Below are 26,124 nucleotides of genomic sequence, written 5' to 3'. Positions count from 1 at the left end.
AATTGGGAGAGAAAAAGTGTGTTTCGTATTTCGTATCTTATTCTAATACGAAATAATGCGAATACCGCCATGGAATTATTGCGATCAAATGAGTGGGAATCCCTCTCCTCTTTCGAAAATTATCGGGCGGCGATTCTCCTGAATGCGATCTGTATACAGCCGCTATCATGACATGAATCAATATGATATGCTGTGTATCTTTGTTCATTTGCAAGGAGAGAAGGAAATGAACAAATCTCGCATACCATATGATCTCGCCTTAAGTGCCATTGGTAACCATGTGTGCAGCTCGTTGTTTCTGAGCATTTGAATAGATTTACACGTTATTTAACAACTCTATGGTGAAGAAAGGATCATTCTCTACCTGCCGGTGGTGTTGGTTTGGATTCTTTGCTTGTTCATTCATTTGCTCAGAAACAACGAGCTACACACGTGGTTACCAATGACTTTTAGGCGTTATCGGAGATTATGCGAGAAGTCCGTTCATTAACTTGCCCACGCGCTGCTTCTCCTGCCACGCGGTGCGAAGAGGGAAGGTGAAAAAGAGAATAATTATCTTTGGTTCTCGCTGATTCTCTCACCGATCAACAACACTGTCTCAGGCAATATAACAAACGTTCAGACAAGTTTTCGCATCAGTCCTCATCTATCGCTTCAAGAACAGAAACTTCCACATAAGTAACAGCCTCTTCGATAACGATGTCACGCCAATTAGTAGTCACTGCATCGATACTAATAATTTTGAACGCAGTCGTGATCTTAGCGGCTCCAAGAAGCAAAGACGAAAATTTTCAAGTGATCGCCGTTCATAATGGATCCAATTTCGGGTGAATGATTTCAACTTTGGGAGGTAACAGAAAACAAAGTGTTATTAAGTTAAATATTCGTTTAATTCACAGCAATAAATTAAGTGTTAAACGAGCAGTCAACGATAGAAAACTCTCACATGCAGGCCAAGAGGTTTCGATAGTCAAAGGGTTACTATTCGAATATGTCATACACGATGGTGTCAGCCATTCAGGAAAGCAGAATGGTTTTTATCCAAATATAAACGGTAATATAGTGAAACATGTTTGAAACTTCAGAACACTTCAGAGTATCACATGGAGATGGTTTAATTTTTTAAAATGTGTAGAATAACTCTCACATGCGTAAGGAGACAAGATATTTGAATCGGTTTTAATGTTTTCCATAATAAATAACAATTTGAAACGCGAACTTTTTTTCCTATATTTTGCACATATGCTGAAAATCACAAATGAAAATAACATGCTCTGTGTGAATAAAAATCATAATAATTTCTCAAAAAAAAAAATTACCTTTCTTTGGTAACTGCAATGATATGTAATCTATTTTCATTTCTCTGACAGTTCCCGTCAACACTACAACTTCTCAATCAGAAGCCCAAGCACCAGTCGCAAGAGTTGCAAGTTCTCCAGATGTAAGTTTATGTGTGTTGGAGTCATTATGTGGTAGAAAATAATAATCCAGCTCTGGATCATTTCTTTAAGAAAAAACATTATACTCACAAATAAAAATGTTCTGAGTTCAAATTAAAATTGACGTATGAATAAACTTCCGATCTGATGCATATAAATGGTTGTTGTAAATAAAAATGTCTATTAACCATGTGATCATTTTTTTGCGTTTTTAAATGCTCCCACCCCACTTTCTCCCCTCGTGGTCTTTGGTCACCCCACTTCCCATCCCTCACGGATAACCACGTAGTTCATGGACAGCCCCAAAGGTATTTTCAAACAAAACGTATGTTTTATTATTCTTTACATATCCGATTTGCTTGTCCTTGAAAGTTTCAAACATACATTGCACTGCGGAGGGAAATAAACGTTTTAACGTGGCTAATAGATTAAATTGTGTGTCTCCAGGAAATGTGCGATTGCTGAGTTCAATGAATCTCTAAGAAATGTCCCATTTTTTATATGGCTTTTAAAAGTATTTGTCAAATATAACAAATATTACAAACTGCATTGTATACTGCATTGCATATACTGATTTCTGTTCAAAGTACATAAACCACAATAGAAGCTATTAAACTTGCATGCAATCTGGTAAACCTGCACGTATACCATAAATGGAACAATTCTCATTGGAATTCTCGAACCAATTGGACAAAATTGACTCAGTTATTGAGCTTTATTGAATTCTGAGATGATAGTGACTTTCACTTGTTTAGTTTTGTTTGAAAATAACACACGAAAAAAATTATTTTAGACAATAAACATTTTATGTTGCAAAACTTGTTTCCTTAAAACATTTAAGTTAAAAGTGCCCATCTCGCGAGGTATGAATGGATGGTAGTAAACATAATTACCTATCTCAAGATTTTTGTCAGTATTTTTATTCAAAAATTTGGACAATTATCAACAAGTCATTCGTACAACACTTTTTTGTAGGAGTTGTCATTTTTCGATAATAATGTTAAAAAACAAATCGAGTAAAAAAGTTTGGCCCTTTTCAAAAGATGAATCAGATAAATTCCGGAATAGCTAAGTAAATATGCAAAGTGACTTAATTCTTTTTCTCATAGGCAGTACGTCCTCACTGGGACATAGCCTGCTTCTCAGCTTTGTGTTATTAGGCGGCATCCACAAATTACGTAACGCTCTAGGGGGAGGGGGGGAGTAGGCTCAAGCGTTACGGCTCATACAAAAATTCGAAATTTTTCATACAAAAAGCGTTAGGGAGGGGGGGAGAGGGGGTCGAAAATTTCCGATTTTAGAGTTACGTAATAAATGGATGCCGCCTTATGAGCACTCCCACAGTTATTAACTGAAAGCTTTCTTTGCCACAGTTGCCGTTGTCGCAATCGTATGTCGTGTTACAAGTCCTATGATACTCTATGCCCTTGTAAGTGAAAGAAATTAACATTGCGAAAAGATCCTGGACTGACCGGGAATCAAACCCAGACACTTTCAGCATGGCTTTTGTTTGGACTCTAACCACTCGACTAGGGAAGGCTCCGCGATGTCAAAAACTATCAGCCTTAAGAGGGCGAAAGTAGAAAAAGTTTGGCAAACACTGTAATAGGCAAATAATCATTACACCCTCACATGCAATCGAATGATAGTGAGATCTTGAGATCAAGAACAAGTCAAGACGGCTTTCTTTGCCGACCAATCATGTGTAATGTGTATCATTAGCACGCAATCTATATGATTATGATACCATCTAAGATATATTTATTGCCTTTGAACCGGTTACGACACCCCTGGCAACAGTGGACATCGAACTCGTTAGCTCTCGCAACATTCTGGGTATGCCCAATGCTGACTGCCTATTTGCCAATTCTAGGCGAAAGAAAATCGTGTTTGGCCTATTCCGTTAGTTTTTGGCTTTTATTGAGAACCCATTTTATTGAATAAACTTATTTTCGCCAAACGGACGAAGATGAACAGCAATAAAAGAAACATGAATATGTTAATATGGAGAGTGCGTTGACTATAAAACATCTGGTCAGACTTAAGTATAAATCAGTTCTCAACCAACGTTTGCTTTAGTAAAAAGTCACGGTTAGCCGGAAGAGAGCAAAGATGTTGCGCGAATTATTAATAGCCACAGTGATAGTGATTTTAGGCGTTCTGGCCGTCTCAGAGATTCCGACATCTAAGAAGAATGATTCATTTCCAACAGTAGTGCAAGAGTACAATGATATCGAATCCGATGAAATCAGTTGGGGGTTAGAAGCTCTACTCTATTAATTGGATTCTAGGATGCCATTCAACTCCAAATTTCCATATTAATTTTAGTTATCGATTGAGCAATGGCCAAGAAGTGAAACAAACCATATTAACTACAATACTGGATGACGGTCGGGAGGCGTTGGAGATAGAAGGATCCTACAAATACGTTGGACCCGATGGAGTTGAGTACGGCGTCGAATACACGGCTGACGAGAACGGATATCATCCAACAATAATTAGTAAGTCAAAGCTAAAGAGTGATAATGTGCGCGAACATTAATATTATGTGCACTAAGGGCGTTGAAAAAAGCCAATCTTCCATATCTTCTTTGCCATCCTTACGATAAAAATAGTGTTCTGCAAAATTTGAGGGTTTCCATGGTAATTGTATAGTGGCCCAATCGGGAAATTTTGAAAAATGTTCAAAGCACGTAAGTACTACCATGCTGCTTCGAATTTCCGGATGCTTCGCTAGCCGGATATTTGCTTTTTAACGGTGTTTTTGGACTAAATTCTGATATTTTCACTTGCGATTGAGTAGTTTAAAAACTTCTAAAGACTAGCCTGTTATGTTTATTGTTCATACACATGCTAGTGTACAGAGAAGGTTGGCGCTGTGAGGGATTCACTTGAGTGCCTACCCACTAAAAACACACTCATGGGATCCCTTACCCTCCAGCACCACCTTGCGGTATTACTTCGAAGTAGAGGTGTTATGTGATGAATGTACCGATTAAGTTTCAACGTATTTTAACATTATCATGATAAGCCCTTTGACTTCTGTTAGTGTTATTAGTACACTGTAACCGCAATTTACGAACTAGGTTGGGGGTGCGCAAATTGAATCAGTGCGTAAAACGAGTTTTTGCGTTTTGGAGTCTACTTGTATTAAATTAATTTATATTACTTATAGAAATTGTGCTCATTTGATAAACTGGGTTCCTAATCAAGACAAAATGTGTACAAGTTAAGGTCTTCCAAGAATCCTTTGGAGTTTGGGTATATGATTCTACATGAGTTAACGGAGATCAATATGTCATATCTATGTAGAAGAGCGTCTCACAATACTGGACCCTATAGGATAGTTATATATTTTGAAGAAGAGTTTGTATTCTCAGATCCGAGTTTGGTGACTAAGTGAGTAGAACAGGTGCTCTAGCTCGTCCAAAAACTTCCTGCAATGTACTGGCTAAATACGATCCTGTGATGTTTTTGTTATGGCCTTATCAATTAATAGCAGTAAAATGATTATTGTTAAAATCTGTACCGATATCCTAGGTTCCTCCAAGGACTTCATTTAATTCATCGGAATATTTAGTTTGTTTTTACGGATGTTTTTGGTCTTCCAAGGACTCCACAGAATATAGGTCTTGGGATCTACGACCGTAATAAGTGACAAGAGGTTAATTTTCAAATACTCGAAAGGCTCCTAATCATTCCTGTGAGTAAACGGTTTATTGTATTGATTTGTTGGGATGTCCAAGGTCCTTCAAGATCTATAACGAGTATAGGCATTTTGATCTACAAGCGTAACCAATTATCAATGGATGCTTTTTTGACATGGCACAAGCCCTTATCAATTCATAGCAGTAAAATTAGTTTTGTTATAATTTGTGGCGTTGTCCTAGGTCCTCCAAGGACTCCATTGTATATAAGCCTTGGGATATACGACCGTTTTAAGTTTTCATAGGTTAGTTTTCAAACACTTCCAAGGCCCCCAACCATTCATGTGATTAAATGGTGTGTTGCCGACTTGGAAATCACTGCCGAAGACCCCCCGACTGAGCAACAACGATTGACGCATCGTTCTACCTAACGGCGATCGACCTACATAGGTAGGCCACGGGAACAGATTGGGATGAATTATCCATTGTTTGATTAGCATCACGCAGATGAAAGTGTAGTACAAGAAGTTATTTTTTCCTTGTATTTATTCAAATTAAATTAAAACTTACAAACTACGGGAGTTAAAAAATGCTGAACTTAACTACGTTTTCCTTAAAAATAATTAAACTTCTTAGAGTGAGGTAGACTCGATCTATTAGCAACTTTGATATCCCACAACAAACGAAATCGCTTAAAAGTGGTCCGAACCATCTGAACACTCTGTCCTCAACAATCTAAAAGATCGATTCTATATCGGTCACTTCATTACACGGTATTACACGGTATTGCAACTGGATCAGTACACAAGCATCAACTAAACAGCGCACCCAAAGGCGAAACGGTAAAGTCTCTCCCAACCCCACCTGTGGCTCCGGTAAGTGCAACACAATTAATGAGTCCGAACCATAGGTCACTAGAGTGATGCAAATTTTGAAATTTTTGGCTTGCTTGAACGATTTTAATTATGGTAAATAGCATCCTTCCAAAGTTTGAAGTGATTCGGAAGAAGTTTGACTGTGCACACGCCATTTAAAGTTTATATGGATATTACTATGGAAAACGCCATCATCATCTTAAAGTTGGTTTGCATGTAGCATGCTTCACCAATAGTTCGGCAGGCAACAGTCACGGTATACAAAACAAGGTAGGCTATTCCCACGTGTAAACAACGATTTTCCATCAAAACATGTGTCGTCATTCCTATCGTCAAGCATGAGGCCTTGCTTTCTTTTGCACTCGTTCGAGTTTGCGATAGGAATGACGTCACTGCCAATTGTCACTTTTCGGAGTATAATACCTTGCTTCTTTTTACCGTGGTAACAGTAGTACTCCTGGCGGAAAGAATAGATCAAAGTAATCCAGGCTACTATGTTCTACAGCAAAAAAGCAGTGTTGCTCTGAAAGTAATTGAATGATCATCTCAGCATGATATAGGCTTCGTTATCAATAATAACAGATTATCCTTACGTCCCATCAAAATGTGCTCTTCGGCAAAGTTGTAGCTGGGAAGTTTTCACATGAGATGAGTGTGTTCACTTTTCCATAGATTATTATGACGAGCAGTTAGAGGACTGAACACAAAAGGTTTGCCTTTTCCATAGTAATTCCCATATAATTCTTAAATAGTGCGTGCACAACCAAATTTCTTCCGAATCACTTCAAGTTTTGAGAGGATCATTTCCATCATAATTGAAATCGTTTAAGCATGAGGAAGCAAAAACTTCAAAATTTGCATCAGTCTATTAGGTCACCTAGATCTACCACGACAGTCAATTCGCTATGCGGATATGATGAGGAAGTATCCTTACTTGGAAATATTGCCCATAAGGGATTATGTCAACGCTATTCGCAAACTACTTATCGGCAACGATAACTCACATCTTGGGGTAGTTTTGAAAATTCGCGAAGGAAACCCTCAGGAATCCATTGCGGCGAAAACCCGTTTGGGGGGGACCATTTACAGATCGGTACCCGGTAGCACTGATCATGCTCTGAGTTTTCACATCTGTAGCTGTGAGACGGATTAATCGCTTCATTAGCTGGTGAAACAATACTTTTCCGTAGAAAGTCTGGGGGTTAAAGTTGGCGACGGACCAGAGTCGCAAGAGATCCAGAGAGCCAATCGCTTACTGAAGAGTTCAACGAGGTGGATTGGGCAGCGTTTTGAAACCGGCCTACTATGGAAGTTCGACCAGATGGAATTCCCCGGCAGTTATCAAATGTCCGTCAAGCGAATGCTGTGTCTTGAGCGGCGCATGGCGAAAGATCCAGCCATAGGTGAAAGCGTTAAGAAACAGATGGTAGAATACCAGGGAAAGGGGTATATCCACCAGGCGACAGAAGCAGAATTGAAAGAAGAATTTGGTATCTCCCTCAAGGGGTAGCTCCAAACCCCAATAATCAAGAAAGAGGACAGTCATGCTCAACGACTGTTGTGGCGTGACTCTCTGGAGGATGATCCTGCAGTTTATCTCATGGACGTTGCAACTTTCGTCTCTACCTGCTCTCCGTGTTCAGCGCAGTACGTCAAGAACCTCAATGCGGCTGAACATGCTGAAGAATTTCCGGTGGCCGCTAATGCTATAGTTAAAAAGCACTACGTCGACGATTATCTTAACAGTGCTGAAACCATCGACGAAGCAGTAAAACTAACGAAGGAAGTATGAACCGTTCATTCCCGAGGAGGTTTTCATATTAGGAACTGGATGTCCAACGCAGAGGAAGTTCTCCAACGGGTCGGGGAACCCAGCAAAGCTACGTCGAAACAGCTAAACTTGGATAAAAGCAACACAACTGAACGTATTCTAGGGATGCTGTGGTGTCCCGAGAAGGATAACTTCACATACTCCACGAACAAGGAAGTGAATTCTCAACTACCAACCAAGCGCATAATTCTGCGGGCGGTCATGAGTCTGTTCGACCCGCTAGGATTGATATCCTTCTTTATCATTCACGACAAGGTACTCATTCAAGACATCTGGAGAGCGAAAACGGATTGGGATGAACCTATCCCGGAGAAGTTATGTCATAGATGGTGGCAGTGGGCAAAACTATGCGGTCAGCTAGATCATACTCGGATTCAGCGTTGCTATTTTCCGAACTGCGGCGGTGAAAAATGTGAGTCACTACTACTTCACATCTTCGTGGATGCAAGTGAAGGAGCCTATGCTTGCGTAACGTACTTCAGAGCCAAATATGGCGGCAAGATGCAATGTGCTTTGGTGGCTGCAAAATCCAAAGTAGCGCCGTTGAAATTCCTGTCATTTCCGCGTATGGAAGCAAGCCGCTGTTCTGGGAGTACGCTTGAAGAAGATGATTCGTCAATCGCACAGGCTACCGCTCAACCAATGCTTCTACCACACGGACTCCAAAAACGTATTAACGTGGATCAACTCTGATCACCGCAACTACCGTCAATATGTTGCCGTGAGAATTGGGGAGATTTTGACCGAATCTGAAGAAAAAGAATGGCGCTGGGTTCCATCTAAAGAAAACGTTGCGAACGATGCTACAAAGTGGGATAGTGGACCAAGCTTCTTTTCTACTAGCCGATGGTTTCGGGGACCCGATTTTTTGTATAGTTCGGAAAGTGAATGGCCGGTTGACAAACAGGTCAGATACGAAACTTCAGAAGAGATCCGGGTATGCCTGATACACCAGGAAGGCAGTTGTTCAAGAACGATTGATTGGAGTCGCTTTTCCGCATGGAATCGGCTGTTGCGTAGTGTGCGCTACGTGCGGAGGTATCTGAGCAACCGGAAGAAGCTGCAAAACGAATCTTTACAATACGGCATGCTGACACAGGAAGAGCTTTCAGCGGCAGAGACTTGTATTTGGCGGCTTCTTCCCTTCCGAAGGAAGTCGTCACTGAAATTTATAGTGACTATCTCGGAGATGGGATTTGATCTCAGGTCCTCGGCGTGAGAGGCGTGTGTTCTAACCATTACACCAGGTTCGTCCCCTAGCGCACTACTTGTACTGACACACATGCCTTTTATGAACCTTTTTTTTCTACGACACCCGGCTCGAATTGTACTTTCAATCACTCGTTTGCTGTTCTTTCCATTTCAGCTGGAGACAGTGGCGCAAACAAGGAGGGGTTTTGGGGGTCAAAACAACCCCCCCCCCCCCAGAGCCGAAAAATTATAAGGCTTGCCAAGTATATTTTTGAAAATCGTACAACTACAGAGCCGTATCTTAATTTGATTCGTATTAACTTTGGAAATGTCAATGGTTTTCACAGTTATATTCTTCTAAGCTGTGTAGGTTTTGATGAATTATTCTTCAGATGATTTGAAAACAACAAAATTATATGCAAATTATCAAGACAATAAGCTGAAAAATAACAAAATTCTCTAATCCTTTTAAAACAGAAACTGAAGGCGTTGTGTCTATAGTTTGTCAAACCTTCAGATAAATTGAATCTTTTTAATTGGTGCAGCATCCGAAATATCAAAATTTTCTTAGTTTCTCAGCATTTTGCCAAATTGGACGACCTTAAGATTAACGAATTCCTTGATTTTGGAAGATTACGGAGAAGAAAAATCTGCTAGTGGAATATTTAGCTGCCGGTGGAAACCAAAGTTTATTTGTCGTTTTATCTTTAATTTTAAGGTGTTATCAAAAATTGGGACATAAAATCATCACAATGAAAGCAGAACTCATTTTTGACCATTGAATCATTGGATATTCTATATTTCCAATTCTATATGAAGTTACAATTAGTTTTCTACCGATGGTTGAGTTTTCAATGTTGATCAGCTTTCGACCTACTGCAACAATAGTACCAGTGATTTCTAATACAAATCGCTGCGCTAAAAGATTATAATCTAATTTCGTTTACTATGCAAAAAATAAATCCTTCACCTCGATTAATTTCATCGGAAAATATCTTCTCAAAAAGTATTTTAAAAATTGCAAACCCCCCCCCCCCTAGAATCAAATCCTGGTTGCGCTACTGGCTGGAGAAATAACATTATAACGCCTTCGACGGTATGGTGCGCTAGGCACTCGATACCCGCATGGCCATCAGCCTGAACTAACTGTCAAGCTGAACTCGATTTCTCTCTGTCTTCAGCGCAGCTTCCCACGCTGGACCAGCGTACCTATGGATGGATAAGGACACGCTAGCCAATAACCTTCTCTCTGTAGCTTATTTCTGAACTGTTCAGCATAATCCTGGATCGCCTTAGTTGCCTTCTCGCAGGCATAACCGACATGGCTATTCAAGTTGAGCCGATCCGATTGAGGTCGTTTCCTATCGATGTCTGTGCCTGAGAAGCACGCCCGGTCAGAGCAAGACGATCTGTTGCCTGGGGATTTTTTTTTATTACCGTACAAATTGGGCCGAAGGGTCTCAGATTTTCATGAAACTTTTTCCACAGGCAGGGCTCATGGATATATGAATAAAAAAATTGAGAAAAATTCAGGGTCGCCTATTTTTTCGGAAAACTCAGGTGGAAATTTTTTGTTTTCCCTTGACACTACTTACTTTGAAAAATCATAACTCAAGAACGAAGCATCGTAGAAACAAAGTTTTTATATGAAAATTTAAGCAAATTTTCTCAAAAATCCAAAAAAATATGAATTGGAAAAAGTTTTCCACAAAATTTTCCACCGTTGGGAAAATTCTTAAAGAAAAGCCGGAAAAACTATGCCCGAACTCGTGGAAAATTTTCAAAAAAATATTTTCGATAAGGTAATTTTATAAGCTTTAAACACTGAAATTTTTGGAATGCACTTTTTTTTCGTTTTTGAGTTATGGCCAATTTTGTGAAAAATGTCCAGATGTGCCATATAAGACTTTTCTTTGAAAAATCATAACTCAAGAACGAAACATTGTAGAAACAAAGTTTTTATATGAACATTTAAGCAAATTTTTTCAGGAATGCAAAACAAAATATGAACTGGAAAAAGTTTTCCACAAAATTTTCCACCGTTAGGGAAATTCATAAAGAAAAGCTGGAAAATCTATGCCCGAACTCGCGGAATAAAAATTAAAATATTTTTGAGAAGGAAACTTTATAAACTTCAATTCTAGTAACTTTTAGGATGTACTTTTTTTTGTTCCTGAGTTATGGTCAATTTTGTGAAAAATGACCATGTTAGCCTTTTCTTTGAAAACCCATATTTCAATCGAAGCATCAGAAGAACAAGGTTTTTTTTGATCAAAGCAATTGCAAATTTTCTAAAAGATCTGAAAGAAACGATATGGGATTGGTTTTAATGAAGTATAAGTCAGATTGGATTATATTTTTCATAAACATTACACCGTTAAGCAAAGCTGAAAAAACTGTTTCTTTTCCATTCCAAGGGATTCTTTCTTTTCTATGGAACAAATAAGATTCTTTTTATATTTTTCTTTAATTTTATTTATTCAATTATTCAGTACATACATAACTTACATTTTATCTTAAAACTATCTAATTTTTCAACCGGGAAGATTGCCTTTGGTTGCTACCATCAGAAGATTTTCGTTTCTTTGTAGTATTAAGAACTGTATTTTCTTGGTTTTCATGTGCATCTGAGAATTCACTCGCAAAAATGCTGCGTTCGTCTTTTGGAATAAATGAATGATATTTTTTTGTTCCAGGAATTAAAACAAGGTTAGAAAATCTCTCCTGAAGTAATTTTCCAGCCTCTGAATAGTCATTTTCAGTTGCATAGATGAATTCCCAATCTTTTTTAAATTGGTCTTTCACCTTTTGCGACACAGCCCAGTCAAAAAATTGTTTGGCGTTATTAATTTCCGCTGACTTTCTAATACTAGCATCTCTAACCATTCGCTTAATATTGCCACCGATACCATCACATGGACCTTTTCCATGTGAGGTTGGGAAAAAGTGCCATTCTGCTCTAATTTAAAATCATTTTCATGGTTGCATACATTTTTGAAATTTTATTTATTTTTGTACTGCTCTCCGCAACCATCAGAAAGATAAATGATTTTTTCAAGCTCAGGAAATTTATTTTTCAATCTTGAAATTAGTTTTTTTTTTGAAAAGCATAAACTGATGTCGTGTTATGCTTTTTTATTGCAGCAATTACAACAAAATTTAAGACTTTGATCGAAGATTTGTCTTTGTAATAAATTACAAATGGATGTATTGTTACTTGAGGTCGTACAAAGTAATGGCTTTGAATGGAATCATGTATCACGCACGAATAATTTTCCGCGAAATCCATCTGGCACATTATTTCTTTGTTTTCAACTAGTGATTCCTTTTTAGCTCTTATAAATTTATTTTGTTTATCTACTTTGAATTGATGCACAAGAAACTTCTCTGTGAGATTTTTCAAGTTTTCTATAAAATCATTTACATTTTCCTCTTTGTTGATAATTTCACAACGAGGAGAAATAATCCAAAAACAATACTTAACTTCTTCAACGTTGTTTTCATCTAAGCGATTGGCAACAAAATCTAATTTCTTTAATTTACAATCCTCACAGGACCTCAGGTAACAATCATCTGTACTATCTGGATATATCATTTGACTAGTCAAGAAGGTGTTGAGTTTTTTTTTCAGTATTATGAACTTCAAAGCAATTAGTTTTTTTTCAATGCATCAACCATGAATTTCATATTCTCATGTATCATGCAAACACAAACATTCATGGCCGATGAATCCTTTGTATAAACACATTGTTTTGGTTTAAGTTTCCAGAACGATGTGAATGAGACAGATTCCTGTTCACTCTTACAGGTTTCCAAATATTGTTTATATAAAGTATCCAAAGGGTCAAGCAAAAGGCGTTTTTGAACATTTTGGCGCACTCCATTGGGTAACTTAATAGATATGGTATCTTTCAAGCCAGGAAATGGCCAACTGATATCATCCCTTAGGTAAAAATTTGAAACTATGTCTTGGACATCTGATCCATGCGAGGGTCGTCCTAGTTTTGAATGTGGTTGAATCCCTAAATTGTATTTTTTTGATTCAGTTATAACGTGTTTAGACACGTCAACATAAGCTTTAACTTTGGCATATGACCAATTCCTAGGAAGTAATTTTAGAAGTTCAATTTGCTTGTCAGGTTCGGCTTTTGTAACGGCTGAGTTCAAATTTAATAAAACGGAATTAAAATCCTCTGTAACATCGACAATATTAGGCGGAAACCAAGTCTTTATTTTACTCAAAATTTGATTGAACATTTCGTCCATAGAAGCATTGCGATAAATACTACTAGAAGCATCCAAACGTGAAGATTTTACTTGAAAAGAAATTTCCAAGAATTTAGCAAGCTCTTGTATTTTTTGTACATTATTTATAGAACCAACTGACTCACCCGAGGAAGGAGTTTCCATTGGCGACGCCAACGAAGATAGTGGTGAAACTTGTTCCTCAAACGCCATTGCTTTTGGAAGATCCGTTACGAGAGCCTTCTGGTCACCGGTAATGGAGCACTTCACGCAAATTTTCATCTTTTCCGTAATCCACCGAACTCCATTCGAATGAAGCTTACTGATGAGGCCTTGGCTGATCGATCGTAGATTTGTCCTTACTGATTTGTGGCCGTCCAGTCCGAAGGGGTTACAGCATAAATTAATAAAGTAATATTGAACTTTGTCCATTTCAACAGCTTCGGGAAAACTTTTTTCACTTTCCAAAAATCAATAACGAGGAATATACAGCTGATAGACAACACTTGCACTTTCTTACTGCTCTTTGTTAGTTTTTGGTAAACTTATGATTCTCAAGCCATTTCAACGCTTTAAACTTGAATTGGTAAATACCTATTTGTCATATTGTCTACCCATTTATTTAACTGTCAATTTTGTAGTTACCTAACAGGAAAAAAATGCCTACATTCTGAATGAAGAAAACTTTGTTTCTATGTAGTTTCGTTCTTAAGAAATTTTGTTTATGAACTTATAAATTTGTAAATATATGGTTCAAACAGGTCATCCTAGCAATATTTGAACATGTTTTAGGAACGAAAAATGATCGTATTGAAAAATATTGTAGGATTGGATCTTATTGATCGCTCTTTTCAAATATACTTTGTTTGAAAGCTGGAATATCTAATCGGGTTTTCATTATTTGTTTTCATAAACAGTGAAAAATGTCCTGGGAAACTGATTCCATTTCAAAAATTTCATATTTTTGAGATAATTTGAATCCGGTTCGACAAGTCATGATGAGTCTTGAGTCATGATTTTTAAACGAAAAGGCATGTATGGCAAATATTTGCATTTTTTACAAAATTGACCATAGATCAGGAACTAAAGAAAAGTACATCCTAAAAGTTACCAGTTACCAGTTATCCGAAAAATTTCCGCGAGTTCGGGCATAGATTTTCCAGCTTTTCTTTATGAATTTCCCCAATGGTGAAACCCTTTTTCCAGTTCATTTTTTTTTTATTTCTGAGAAAATTTGCTTAAATTTTCATATAAAAACTTTGTTTCTACAATGTTTCGTTCTTGAGTTATGATTTTTCAAAGAAAAAACTCTTCAGTGCGCATCGTACCTTCGTGCTGTGCGTACACGAATTCTCTCTGCTCTTGGAAGTTTTCTTTTAACTACCTAAAGCAATAAAACAGTACTTTTCAGTGCTACAAAAACAGTACTTTTCAGTGCTAAAATTAAAAACGGTACTTTTCAGTGCTACTAAAACAGTACTTTTCCGTACTATTTTTTCTACTATTGATTCCTTTACGATCCTTGTTTGGACCCGTGCCTTCGATTTTTCGTTGGACCCGTTAGCGATAGCTAGCGGTGGTAATCCTTCTTGGACACCGTCTTGGGAAAAAACCTTTCGAAGGTCACGTCTTCTTTCGTTTATTAATTAAACATGGTATCAACAACTAACAAAAGGAAGGGTGAATCTCTGAATTCACTACTTCCTTCCAAAAAAGTGGGTTTTAAAACTGTCACTACACGTGGCAAGAATGGAAGAAAGGACGCTTCCCCGGAATGCGAAGTTTCTTCCAAGGGTGAAATGAATAATTGTATCGAAATGAGCAATCAGTTCGATGCTTTAGACAAATTTTCCGAACACCAAATCGAAGCAGCCTCTAGCCCAGGCTCTTTGATTCAAGTGAGGAAGCAAAGAGTGCCGCCTATCGTGGTCAGTTGTTCCGAATTTGGGGGATTTAGGCAGGAGATCTTGAACTCCATTAGGGGAATCAAGGTTTCCTTCCAAATCGCAAAGAAAGGAGACTGTCGCGTTTTGCCGGAAACTCTTAAAGATCGTGAGCTTCTTCTCAAACATCTTGAAGAGAAGAAGCACAAATTTTTTACTTATGACGACAAAACTGAACGTTTGTTCAAAGTTGTCTTGAAAGGTCTCTCAAGTGACTATAAATCACCTGAAGAGATCAAAAATGGAATAAATGATTTACTTGGATTTTCCCCAGTCCAAGTTATCATTATGAAAAAGAGAACCCAATCTGGCATTGTTCGGAAAGGGCTATCTCAAGAATTTTATTTAGTTCACTTTAACAAAAAAGAACTAAATAATATTAAAGCTTTAGAAAAAGCAAAACTTTTGTTTGATGTCCGTGTGACATGGGAACATTTCCAGAAACCTGGAGGAAATTACCAGAACCCCACTCAGTGCCGTCGGTGCCAAAAGTGGGGTCATGGTACAAAAAATTGTCGCATGGATGCTAAATGCATGATTTGCGGAGGTTCTTCTCACGCCAAAGACGTCTGTCCAGTGAAGGAAGATACCACCAAATTCATATGTTGTAATTGCGGGGCTAACCATAAGTCCAATTTTTGGAATTGTCCTTCACGAAAAAAGGTCATTGAGGCTCGTGCCAGGCAGATGAAAGATAATATCCGTTACGATAACGGTCGTTTCCGGAATTTGCCTGGTAGAGTATCGAACAATGCTCATTTTTCAGTTAACGATCGCTTGATTAGGAATCATACCCATCAGGAAGATCATAATCATGCTCAGTCACAAACTAATTTTAATCCATCGGGTAGCCGTTCGAATCTTTCTATTTCGAATGTATCTACCCACGGTAAATCCTTTGCCGATATCGTAGCAGGAAATTCGAACTCCTCCCCTGTTCGATCCATGGGTACCCATTCTACTAGTTTCAAATCAAATGGAAAAAACCCTACCGCCACAGGTAACTCCGCTTCTTCGTCTACCGAAAATTCCAATGGGAAATCACATGACATGTCTGCCTCTGATTTTAATTTTCTAACTGAACAATTGAATCTAATGATTGATGCAATGTTCAAAGCCACCACTATGACTGAAGCAGTCCAAGTTGGTGTCAAATTTACAAATCAAATTGTTATTGGATTACGTTTTTCTAATGGATCCAAATAATAATTTAAATATTTTAAATTGGAATGCTCGTTCTCTGAATGGTAAAGAGGACGAGCTGTTTAATTTTCTTACGGTTAATAACGTGCATATAGCAGTTATTACCGAAACGTATTTAAAACCTGGATCTAAACTCAAAAGAGATCCTAACTTTTTTGTTTATCGTAATGATCGACTTGATGGGGCATGTGGGGGAGTTGCAATCATCATTCATAGGCGTATAAAACATCAACTGTTTTCATCATTTGAAACTAAAGTTTTTGAAACTTTAGGTGTTTCTGTTGAAACACAGTTTGGTAAATATACTTTCATAGCTGCCTATTTGCCTTTTCAATGCTCTGGACAGCAAGTAAATTTGCTCCAAACTGACTTGCGTAAATTGACTCGCAATAAGTCAAATTTTTTTGTCATTGGTGACTTTAATGCCAAACATCGGTCATGGAATAATTCTCAAAGTAATTCCAACGGCAGTGCTCTTCAGGATATTTCTCAATTCAATACCCTGATAGCCCCACATGTTTTTCCTCTTCTAGAATCCCATTTACGATTGATTTGGTCTTAACCGACTCTAGTCATCTTTGTAGCCAACTGATTACTCATGCTGATTTTGATTCTGATCATGTCCCTGTTACATTTCAAATATCCCAAGAAGCGATTCTCAATCCTATCAGCTCCACTTTCAATTATTTACGAGCCGACTGGAATATATATAAAACGTATGTTGACTCCAATCTTGATGTTAACATTTCTTTAGAAACTAAACTTGATATTGACAATGCTCTTGAAACTTTAACAAATTCCATTGTTGAAGCCCGGAGCATTGCAATTCCAAAATGTGAAGTAAAATTTGAATCCGTGATTGTAGACGATGATCTTAAACTCTTGATCCGTCTTAAAAACGTGAGGAGAAGGCAATTTCAACGCACTCGCGATCCTGCTATGAAAATTATATGGCAGGATTTGCAGAAAGAAATCAAGAAACGTTTTGCTCAATTAAGAAACAAAAATTTTGAAAATAAAATTTCTCAATTGGACCCTGGCTCTAAGCCCTTTTGGAAATTATCGAAAATCTTGAAAAAACCTCAGAAGCCAATACCGGCATTGAAAGAGGAAAACAAATTATTACTAACTAATTGCCAAAAAGCTCAAAAACTTGCTATGCAGTTTGAAAGTGCGCACAATTTTAATCTAGGACTTACTAGTCCAATTGAAAATGAAGTTACTCAGGAGTTCGAAAATATTCTCAATCAAGAGAACGTTTTCGAAAATGCCTGGGAGACTGATTTGGAAGAAGTGAGAACTATTATTAAAAAATTCAAAAACATGAAAGCTCCTGGCGATGATGGAATTTTCTACATCCTCATCAAGAAACTTCCAGAAAGTAGCTTATCATTTTTAGTTGATATATTTAACAAATGTTTTCAATTAGCATATTTTCCTGACAAATGGAAAAATGCTAAGGTTGTTCCAATTTTAAAACCAGACAAAAATCCTGCAGAAGCTTCTAGCTATCGTCCAATCAGTTTGCTTTCCTCCATCAGTAAACTTTTTGAAAAGGTTATTTTGAACAGAATGATGGCCCACATCAACGAAAATTCAATTTTTGCCAATGAACAGTTCGGATTCCGCCATGGACATTCGACCACTCATCAACTTTTACGTGTAACAAATTTGATCCGTTCCAACAAATCTGAAGGCTATTCTACTGGTCTTGCTCTTCTAGACATAGAAAAAGCATTCGACAGTGTTTGGCATGAAGGTTTGATTGTAAAATTGAAAAACTTTAATTTTCCAACATACATTGTTAGAATAATTCAAAGTTATCTGTCAAATCGTACACTTCAGGTTAATTATCAGAACTCCAAATCTGAAAGACTTCCTGTAAGAGCTGGTGTTCCCCAAGGCAGCATTTTGGGACCAATATTATACAATATTTTCACATCTGACTTACCTGAGCTACCTCAGGGATGTCAAAAATCTTTGTTTGCGGATGACACAGGCCTCTCCCCCAAAGGACGAAGCCTGCGTGTCATCTGTAGTCGATTGCAAAAAAGTTTGGATATTTTTTCTTTATACTTGCAAAAATGGAAGATTTCTCCTAATGCTTCCAAAACTCAACTAATAATATTCCCACATAAACCAAAAGCTCTTTATTTGAAACCTTCAAGTAGACATGTTGTCACGATGAGAGGGGTTCCAATAAATTGGTCAGATGAAGTTAAGTATCTAGGGCTCATGCTAGATAAGAATTTAACTTTCAAAAATCACATTGAGGGCATTCAAGCCAAATGCAATAAATATGTAAAATGTCTCTATCCCCTTATTAATAGAAAATCAAAACTTTGTCTTAAGAACAAGCTGTTGATATTCAAACAAATTTTCAGGCCAGCCATGTTGTATGCTGTACCAATATGGACTAGCTGTTGTAATACCAGGAAGAAAGCTCTGCAGAGAATTCAAAATAAAATTTTGAAAATGATTCTGAGACTTCCTCCCTGGTATAGTACCAATGAGTTACATAGAATATCCAATGTTGAAACATTGGAACAAATGTCAAATAAAATAATAAATAATTTCAGGCAAAAATCGTTACAATCTTCTATTGCCACGATTAATGCGTTATATGTTTAGGTTAAGTTAGGTTAAGTATATTAAAACATTTTTTTTCTCTTATAAGCAGGTGAAATCAACTCACCTGTAAAAAAAAAAAACTGAACTGCTACGGCAAATGAAATGTAATATGTTGTTAACAAAATGTTAATTAAATCTTAAATTTGTTTTACCAAATTAGGATGATAGTGTTGTCAAATAACACAGAACACCTAGATATAAGAAATGAATGTAATGTTTGGAATGATACTAATAAAGAATTTAAAAAAAAAAAAAAAAAAAAAAAGTCTTATATGGCACATCTGGACATTTTTCACAAAATTGGCCATAACTCAAAAACGAAAAAAAAGTGCATTCCAAAAATTTCAGTGATTAAAGCTTATAAAATTACCTTCTCGAAAATATTTTTTTGAAAATTTTCCACGAGTTCGGGCATAGTTTTTCCGGCTTTTCTTTACGAATTTTTCCAACGGTGGAAAATTTTGTGGAAAACTTTTTCCAGTTCATATTTTTTTGGATTGTTGAGAAAATTTGCTTAAATTTTCATATAAAAACTTTGTTTCTACGATGCTTCGTTCTTGAGTTATGATTTTTCAAAGTAAGTAGTGTCGAGGGAAAACAAAAAAATTCCACCTGAGTTTTCCGGAAAAATAGGCGACCCTGAATTTTTCTCAATTTTTTTATTCATATATCCATGAGCCCTGCCTGTGGAAAAAGTTTCATGAAAATCTGAGACCCTTCGGCCCAAACCCGTACGGTTATAAAAAAAAATCCCCTATTGAGATGCGATCCAAGCGCAGTATGGAAAACAAATGTCGTCAAATTTTCTCTAGCATTTGGATGAAAAATCAACTCAATCAACTCAAACTGTAAAAAATAATTCAATCGAAAGACCCGGCAAAAACTTGTGAAACCCGAATGTTGTTATTTACGTTAGAAAGAATTACTATAATTTCACCAGACTAACAAGAAATTATTGCCGTGTGTGAGTAAACTGTGGAAATACGAGACAATGAGTCAAAAAGGTGAGCCAACTCATCCATGAATTTTAGACTGCTGAGTTGCGTGATTGTCAACTCACGCATGAAAAATCTCAAACGTGAGTTGTGAGAAATTAAGTTCTTCGCAACACTGTATGTGAGATTCAGTGAGTAAACAACATGAACCTTTGATGTCTTGCCTTACGATTGAGGTGATAATCAAAAGATTTCGTTAAGCCAGCAAAATGTTATAAACGTTTAAAATATGTCATGCCAACGTAACGCTCTTGGTTTTGAAATTCCAATTTTACTCCTGTATAGAGAAGAAAGACGTAGTCCTACTACATAAATTCGAAACATGTGCTCACATTTGGGTTATGTCTGACGTACTGAAAAATTTCATTCAAATCAGTCCATCAGTAACTTAGACCTAGCCCAGGGATGTCGATCATTTTGTTTCTAAAAACAATGCTAACATTGCCAATGTATCGATGGATAAATAATTCTTTGTAATGCTTCGAAATAATTGAAATTAAATAATTTGGCTATGTTTTAACATAGATCAAGGATAGTGCATGGAAAAAAATATCATATGACTTCTCTAACAACATCTTTTCTCTTTTCTTTCACAGCTCCGCCTCTCGTCACCGCAACACACATGTCCCATATCAATGGTCATCCTACAACTGGATTTCCCACAGTGTATCCAACACCCGTTCCCACCTACACTTTTCTCCCCGAAACGACTACAACGACAGGAATATCTGAAAATTGCTTACTATCACTATGTGGGAAGTAATTTTCATTTCGCACAATATGTTGATGTAATAGATTTGTGATGCTCAGCGTTGTGAAGATCCTTAAAACTGTTTGATGATGATGAAATAAAGCAATATTAATGGTAGAAAAATGTCGTTTTGCGATCCAGTCAAAAAAAAATCAGTCTTATCACTCGTAAAGCAGATACAGTCAACTCTTCTTTACTCGATATTTTATAAATCGATTAGTATACCCTCAAACATTACATTAATTTCTTATGCCTAGGTGTTTTGTGTAAGACAATTCTATCATCCCAATAATCAATTTATTTTTCAAAGAAGGATAAATTTCCCACCAAGCAAATCATTTTCGACATTTTGTCGCACAAATTCGTAAGTGGTACATTAGGACCTTCTTATCAGTATCTACAGGAATTCTCCCTAACTTATTAAACTGTACATTCGCTAATCAGTAGCAAGGTTCATTTTCGAAACGAACTGACATCTTCAACCACACACTCTTAAAAATAATGAAAATCATTCCGGACGTAATTCACATTATGACTGAATGATACATGATGTAAGTGATGAAATGACGTAAAAATGGGTTATGAAAGATGTATTGAAAAAAAATGTAATCTTACATTATGAAGGACATGAAAACGATGCCGCTATGATTGACATTTCCCGAATCAGACACAATCGTATTCAAGGTGAACATGAATCGAAGCCAAACCTCAAATTTTCAAGAGCACGGATCTGGAGACCCAAACATCCGTTTAAGCTGAAAACTTAATCGATTGGTCACTCGCTGGTGGTAACCCGTAACCCGTTACCCGTAACTGTCATTATTTTTAAGAGTGTAAGGATGGAAAGGAAGATATGGGAAATTGGGTTTGCAAACATTTTTTAATTTTTGAGCCGCCCTAGTGGTACATTTTTAATGAGGGTTGCCTCCTACCCGTTCGTTACCAAAGTCAGAGATTTAGGACTAGACCTTGACTCTTAGATAAGATTTACGCATCCTTCAACAGTCGAAAGCTTTCCTGCCTGATTCCTGATTCAACAGAAAGATGCAGACAACTCTACGACCCCTAATGGGCGTTACGGGATATTGTGTAATTTCAATGATACGGAAAAGGTCCGGACAGATCCGAATTGTGCAGGAAATGCGGGGAGAAAGGGCACTTCGGGAAAGATTACACGAAGCGACGAAAATGTTCACTCCATAATCCGGAGGAATGAAAGGCGCAACTTTTTGTGGCAGTCAACAACGGAAGCAAATTACGTCGTTGCAATTTTAGCTGAGCCGTATCGAGTACCGCTCGATAATGCCAACTAAGTGGTGGACAGCACGGATATAGCGGCATACAGGTGCCTCATCCACGATGTGGTTTCTACCACTAAAGAAGATTCGTGATCGCGAATGTCAATTGTGTCTACGTAGGCAGCTGCTACGCTCGTCCAAGGTGGACACTTAACGAATTCATGAGGATGTTAGAGGAATTGGTCGATGAACTTGTCGGTGGGACGCCAGTACTAACTGGAGGAGACTTCAATGCATGGGCCGTGGAGTGGGGTAGCATGCCCAGTAGGGAGCGGTATATTTTTCAAAAGTTCTCAAAACCAAAAATTCGTGTGCTCTACTGAATTTGAATCACATTAAAAGTGACACCTCAAAATCTGAGCCAAAAATATTAACATTTTGAGATGGCTCAAGCGTCTGAAGGTGAATTTTCAAGTTTAAAAAATGACCTTCAGTGAAGTAAACATAACTTAGTTATTTTTCAACCAATTTTGGAACTTTTAGCACTATTATCTTCCAGATTAAATCTATGAAAGCTTTGTAGAACATCAAATTTATCTTAAATAAAAACTAGTCTTAGTCAAAAATACTCTTATCCAAATTTTTCCTCATTTAACTAAAAAAATCATTTTTGTTTGACCATAACTTTATAAATACTCAATCGAATCTTTTGACATGTTTTTGAAGCAAATTTGGTTGTTTTCAAACTGTTCATACAACATATTTTTCAAAAAAAAAATGGTTTTGACTTAGATATTTAACAAAAACTCCCCAAAAACATGATTTAATCAAATCATTTCTTTGGATTGTTTTAGTTTTTTCGCCGGAAATTGCATATTTTCTATTAAACTTAAACTTGAAAAGCATCTTGCCTTAATTACGAGTTGAATAGTGCATGTATTTTTTAACATATACAAACATATATTTGTTGCAAAATTATTTGAAAATTGTTACAAAGTCCTTCTCAAAAGTTTAACACATGGGAAAAACTAGAAATAATATTTAACTGGCAAAAATTTGAAAAAAAAACTGGCATTTTCTTCAAAAAATCATGCTTTTGTGCATTTTTTTCTGAATTATTTGGTCAAAACATATTTAAGTGAAATGTGGTGCATAATGTGTATAAAGGTTTGAAAACAATTGAACTAGCTTTAAAAGCATGTAAAATGATTTCTATTTGGTTGAGTAATCATGAAGTTATGGTCAAACAAAGTTGAAATTTTTTGTACAATGAGAAAAAATGTGGAATAAATTACTTTTAACTAAAACTTGTTTTGATTTAAGACAAATTTGGTGTTGTACAAAGTTTTCATAAATTCAATTTTAAAGTTATTGATGCTTAAAGTTTTAAAATCGGTTGAAAAATAACAAAGTTATGTTTACTTCACTGAAGGTCATTTTTCATAACCTGAAAATTTACCTTCAAGACGCTTGAGCCACCTCTAAATGTTAATATTTTTGGCTCAGATTTTGAGGTTTCTCTTTTAATGTAATTTGAATTAAGTAGAGCACACGAAATTTTAATTATGAGTACTTTTGAAAAATAAGCCACACCCTAATGCCCAGAGAACCAGAATGTACGTATAACGAAATCACCTTTTGCGTTATGGGATGCTTAAATGTGCAAAGTACAACGTGTAAGATGTTGCAGAAAAGCCTTTTGCGTACAAAGGTTTAGGCGATATATGTGCATATATACAGTGGGATTCCGTTTTTGGCATGCTCCATTTTTGACATGCTCCGTTTTTGGCACCCCCCGATTTTGGCAACAAAATGGATCCGTTTTTGGCAATATTTTTGAATACGACTAAAACATGTAATTTTTTGTACGTATTATCGTGTCTTTTGCTTAAGTCATTTAAACAGCAGTTCATCTACACACCAACTACGTCCGAGAGCTCCATCGTTTTCGATATTCCCAAATCCCACCAACTACTATGGGCTCACGTACGCGCTTATTTACTTCAGAATGGTCATTGGTCACGCATTCGCAACGTTTCATGGGTTCATTAATCTCCACCAGTATCTCAACAAGAGGCTAACCTCTTTTTTCAGGCATTTATACTGTGTAACCAGCCAAATTGAGTCTGCCAGTAGGTAATGCACTTAATAATAACCACTTTTCTTCAGATTTGGAAACTGTTCGTTTGAAAATACAAGCACTGACACAAAAGGAACTAAAAGTCTATGACTCACACAGAGTTCAAATCAATTTTGTCATATTTTTAAGCTCGCTGTTCTTATTTTTATAGAATTACATACATTCCGTATGCAAAAACACACCGCAGTAATTTAAACAAATAAAGCAAAAAGTTTTGCACCTTACCTTTTGAAGAATTTCAATGCGTTAGTGATAATGCAGTTTACTAACACAATTTATTGTGTTATACATTCTGTAAGACGTTCTTTTTTATACGATCTAACATTACATACAAAATTTGTTATCAAAGATACGGGTCCCATGAAATTATCAAAATGTTCTTTACTAGCTGGGTCTATGAATTTTCTAACTATACCCTGAGAATCCTCTGGGGATTCATGGTTTTTGGGGGGCATCTCAGGAATTTCAATGGATCCTGGAGGATGCCTGGAGATTCCTAGTGGACACTGGGTGGGTTTCTTGCGGGATCTTGAGAATGTGTAATTGGTTTTTATTTTTGGGGAAACTGTGCCAAATCTGATAATTCTTGATACACTCTTAAAATTTCTGGGGCATCCTGTGAATTCTTAGCGTGATACTGTAGATTTCTAGTGGTATATTATGTATTCTCTAAAAGGTTTCCAGAGAAATTCGGAAAATGCCACTAATCAGCCTGAGAATAATAAAATTTTGAATATTGTCATCGGAGAAATGTACATTTTCAACAATATCGTAGTGGATTATTAAGATATCAAATATTTTAGGAATACTACATGGCAGACAATTAATCGTTCCATAAAAAAATATAAAATTTCCATAAAAAATGCAAAATTTGCCAGTAAAGAAACAAGGGTAAAATCAATAGAAAAGTTAAAAATTTACATGAAAAAATAAAGTAGTGCATAGAAAAAACAAAATTTTCCATAAATAAAAAAATTTGAGCAATAAATAGATTCATAAGTGCAGTAGAATCGACAATAATCTCACAAAAAAATATCGAATTTTACATTTAAAAACCTCTAAATGTCCCTATTTTCTTCACAAAAAGCAAGAAATAATTATAAATTTTCCACAAAAAAAGCCAAAATTTGCAATAAATAAATAATGATTCGCCCACAATAAATCAAAAATTTCCATTCAAAAAATCAAAAAGAGCAATAGCAGTAAATGCAAAGTTGCAATAAACAAACCCAACTGAGCAATTCAAAATGACAATCAATACATGAAAATGTTGTAGACAATAAATATTTAAGTAAAACTTTCCATAAAAATAACGTAATTTTCCAATAATGAGTAATAATGTGTGTAATGGATTTCATAAATTTTCAGTCAAACTGAAGCATTGTTTTCACAATTGTAGCTAATTAGTCGTCGTATGTAGATGTAGTAATTGCATTTTAGAGTTCGATAATTAATTACGTAAGAATTTAGGGGAGGGGAGAGTGGGGAGATTGGCCGGGTTTGAAAAAAATATGTCTTGCCATAAAGAAAAAAAAAATTTTCATACAAAAAATCATACATGGAGGGGAGGCGAGGTTTCGAAAAATCACAAAAAAATGTTTTTTAATACACCCCATCGTTAGGCGCTACAATTTTAATTATTTCGGCAAAGTTGAAATGAAACATGGAACATGGATAATATTCCAATATTAGGAACACTTTTGTCACTGCTTGGGTTATGTCCAACTACATTGATGGTAGAAGCTTATGCTCTCATGCCCCACCAGCCAGGGAACTGGTGTTTACAAACTAAGCATCATTTGTGGCAACACTTTATGCGGCATGATGGAACTTTGCCGAGCGCGCTAAGTGTTGTTAGACCACTGACGTAGTTGCATGAAGTGGGTGATGAGGTACAAAAGTAGCGTTACAGCATGCTTAACCATATTTGTAGTACTGAGACAACCCATTAGATCTAAAAATGAACCTATTAGAAGATACTTTAAAAAGCGTTAT

General features: G+C 36.6%; 1 protein-coding gene and 1 long non-coding RNA gene across 2 annotated transcripts; both read left to right on the top strand.

The window, feature by feature from the left end:
* Positions 1 to 587: 587 nt before the first annotated feature.
* On the top strand, positions 588 to 1,510 carry LOC110679189. Its single transcript, XR_002502293.1, has 3 exons — positions 588 to 827; positions 900 to 1,054; positions 1,371 to 1,510. It is a non-coding gene; the product is annotated as an uncharacterized LOC110679189 (long non-coding RNA).
* A 1,995-nt stretch (positions 1,511 to 3,505) lies between these two features.
* Positions 3,506 to 20,870, top strand: LOC110679003 (flexible cuticle protein 12-like). Its single transcript, XM_021852826.1, has 3 exons — positions 3,506 to 3,697; positions 3,768 to 3,940; positions 20,597 to 20,870. The coding sequence occupies exons 1-3, from the start codon at positions 3,552 to 3,554 to the stop codon at positions 20,761 to 20,763; spliced, it is 486 nt and encodes a 161-aa protein (XP_021708518.1). The 5' UTR covers positions 3,506 to 3,551; the 3' UTR covers positions 20,764 to 20,870.
* The last annotated feature ends 5,254 nt before the right edge of the window (positions 20,871 to 26,124 follow it).

The sequence above is a fragment of the Aedes aegypti genome, chromosome 3 (assembly GCF_002204515.2).
Source record: "Aedes aegypti strain LVP_AGWG chromosome 3, AaegL5.0 Primary Assembly, whole genome shotgun sequence".
Taxonomy (NCBI): domain Eukaryota; kingdom Metazoa; phylum Arthropoda; class Insecta; order Diptera; family Culicidae; genus Aedes; species Aedes aegypti.
This window is presented reverse-complemented; position numbering and strand designations above follow the sequence as displayed.

Coding starts and splice junctions, on each gene's coding strand:
- LOC110679003 (XM_021852826.1), top strand. CDS start 3,552: ATGTTGCGCGAATTATTAATAGCCACAGTGATAGTGATTTTAGGCGTT. Junction 3,698..3,767: donor TCCGATGAAATCAGTTGGGG/GTTAGAAGCTCT, acceptor TATTAATTTTAG/TTATCGATTGAGCAATGGCC. Junction 3,941..20,596: donor ATATCATCCAACAATAATTA/GTAAGTCAAAGC, acceptor TTTCTTTCACAG/CTCCGCCTCTCGTCACCGCA.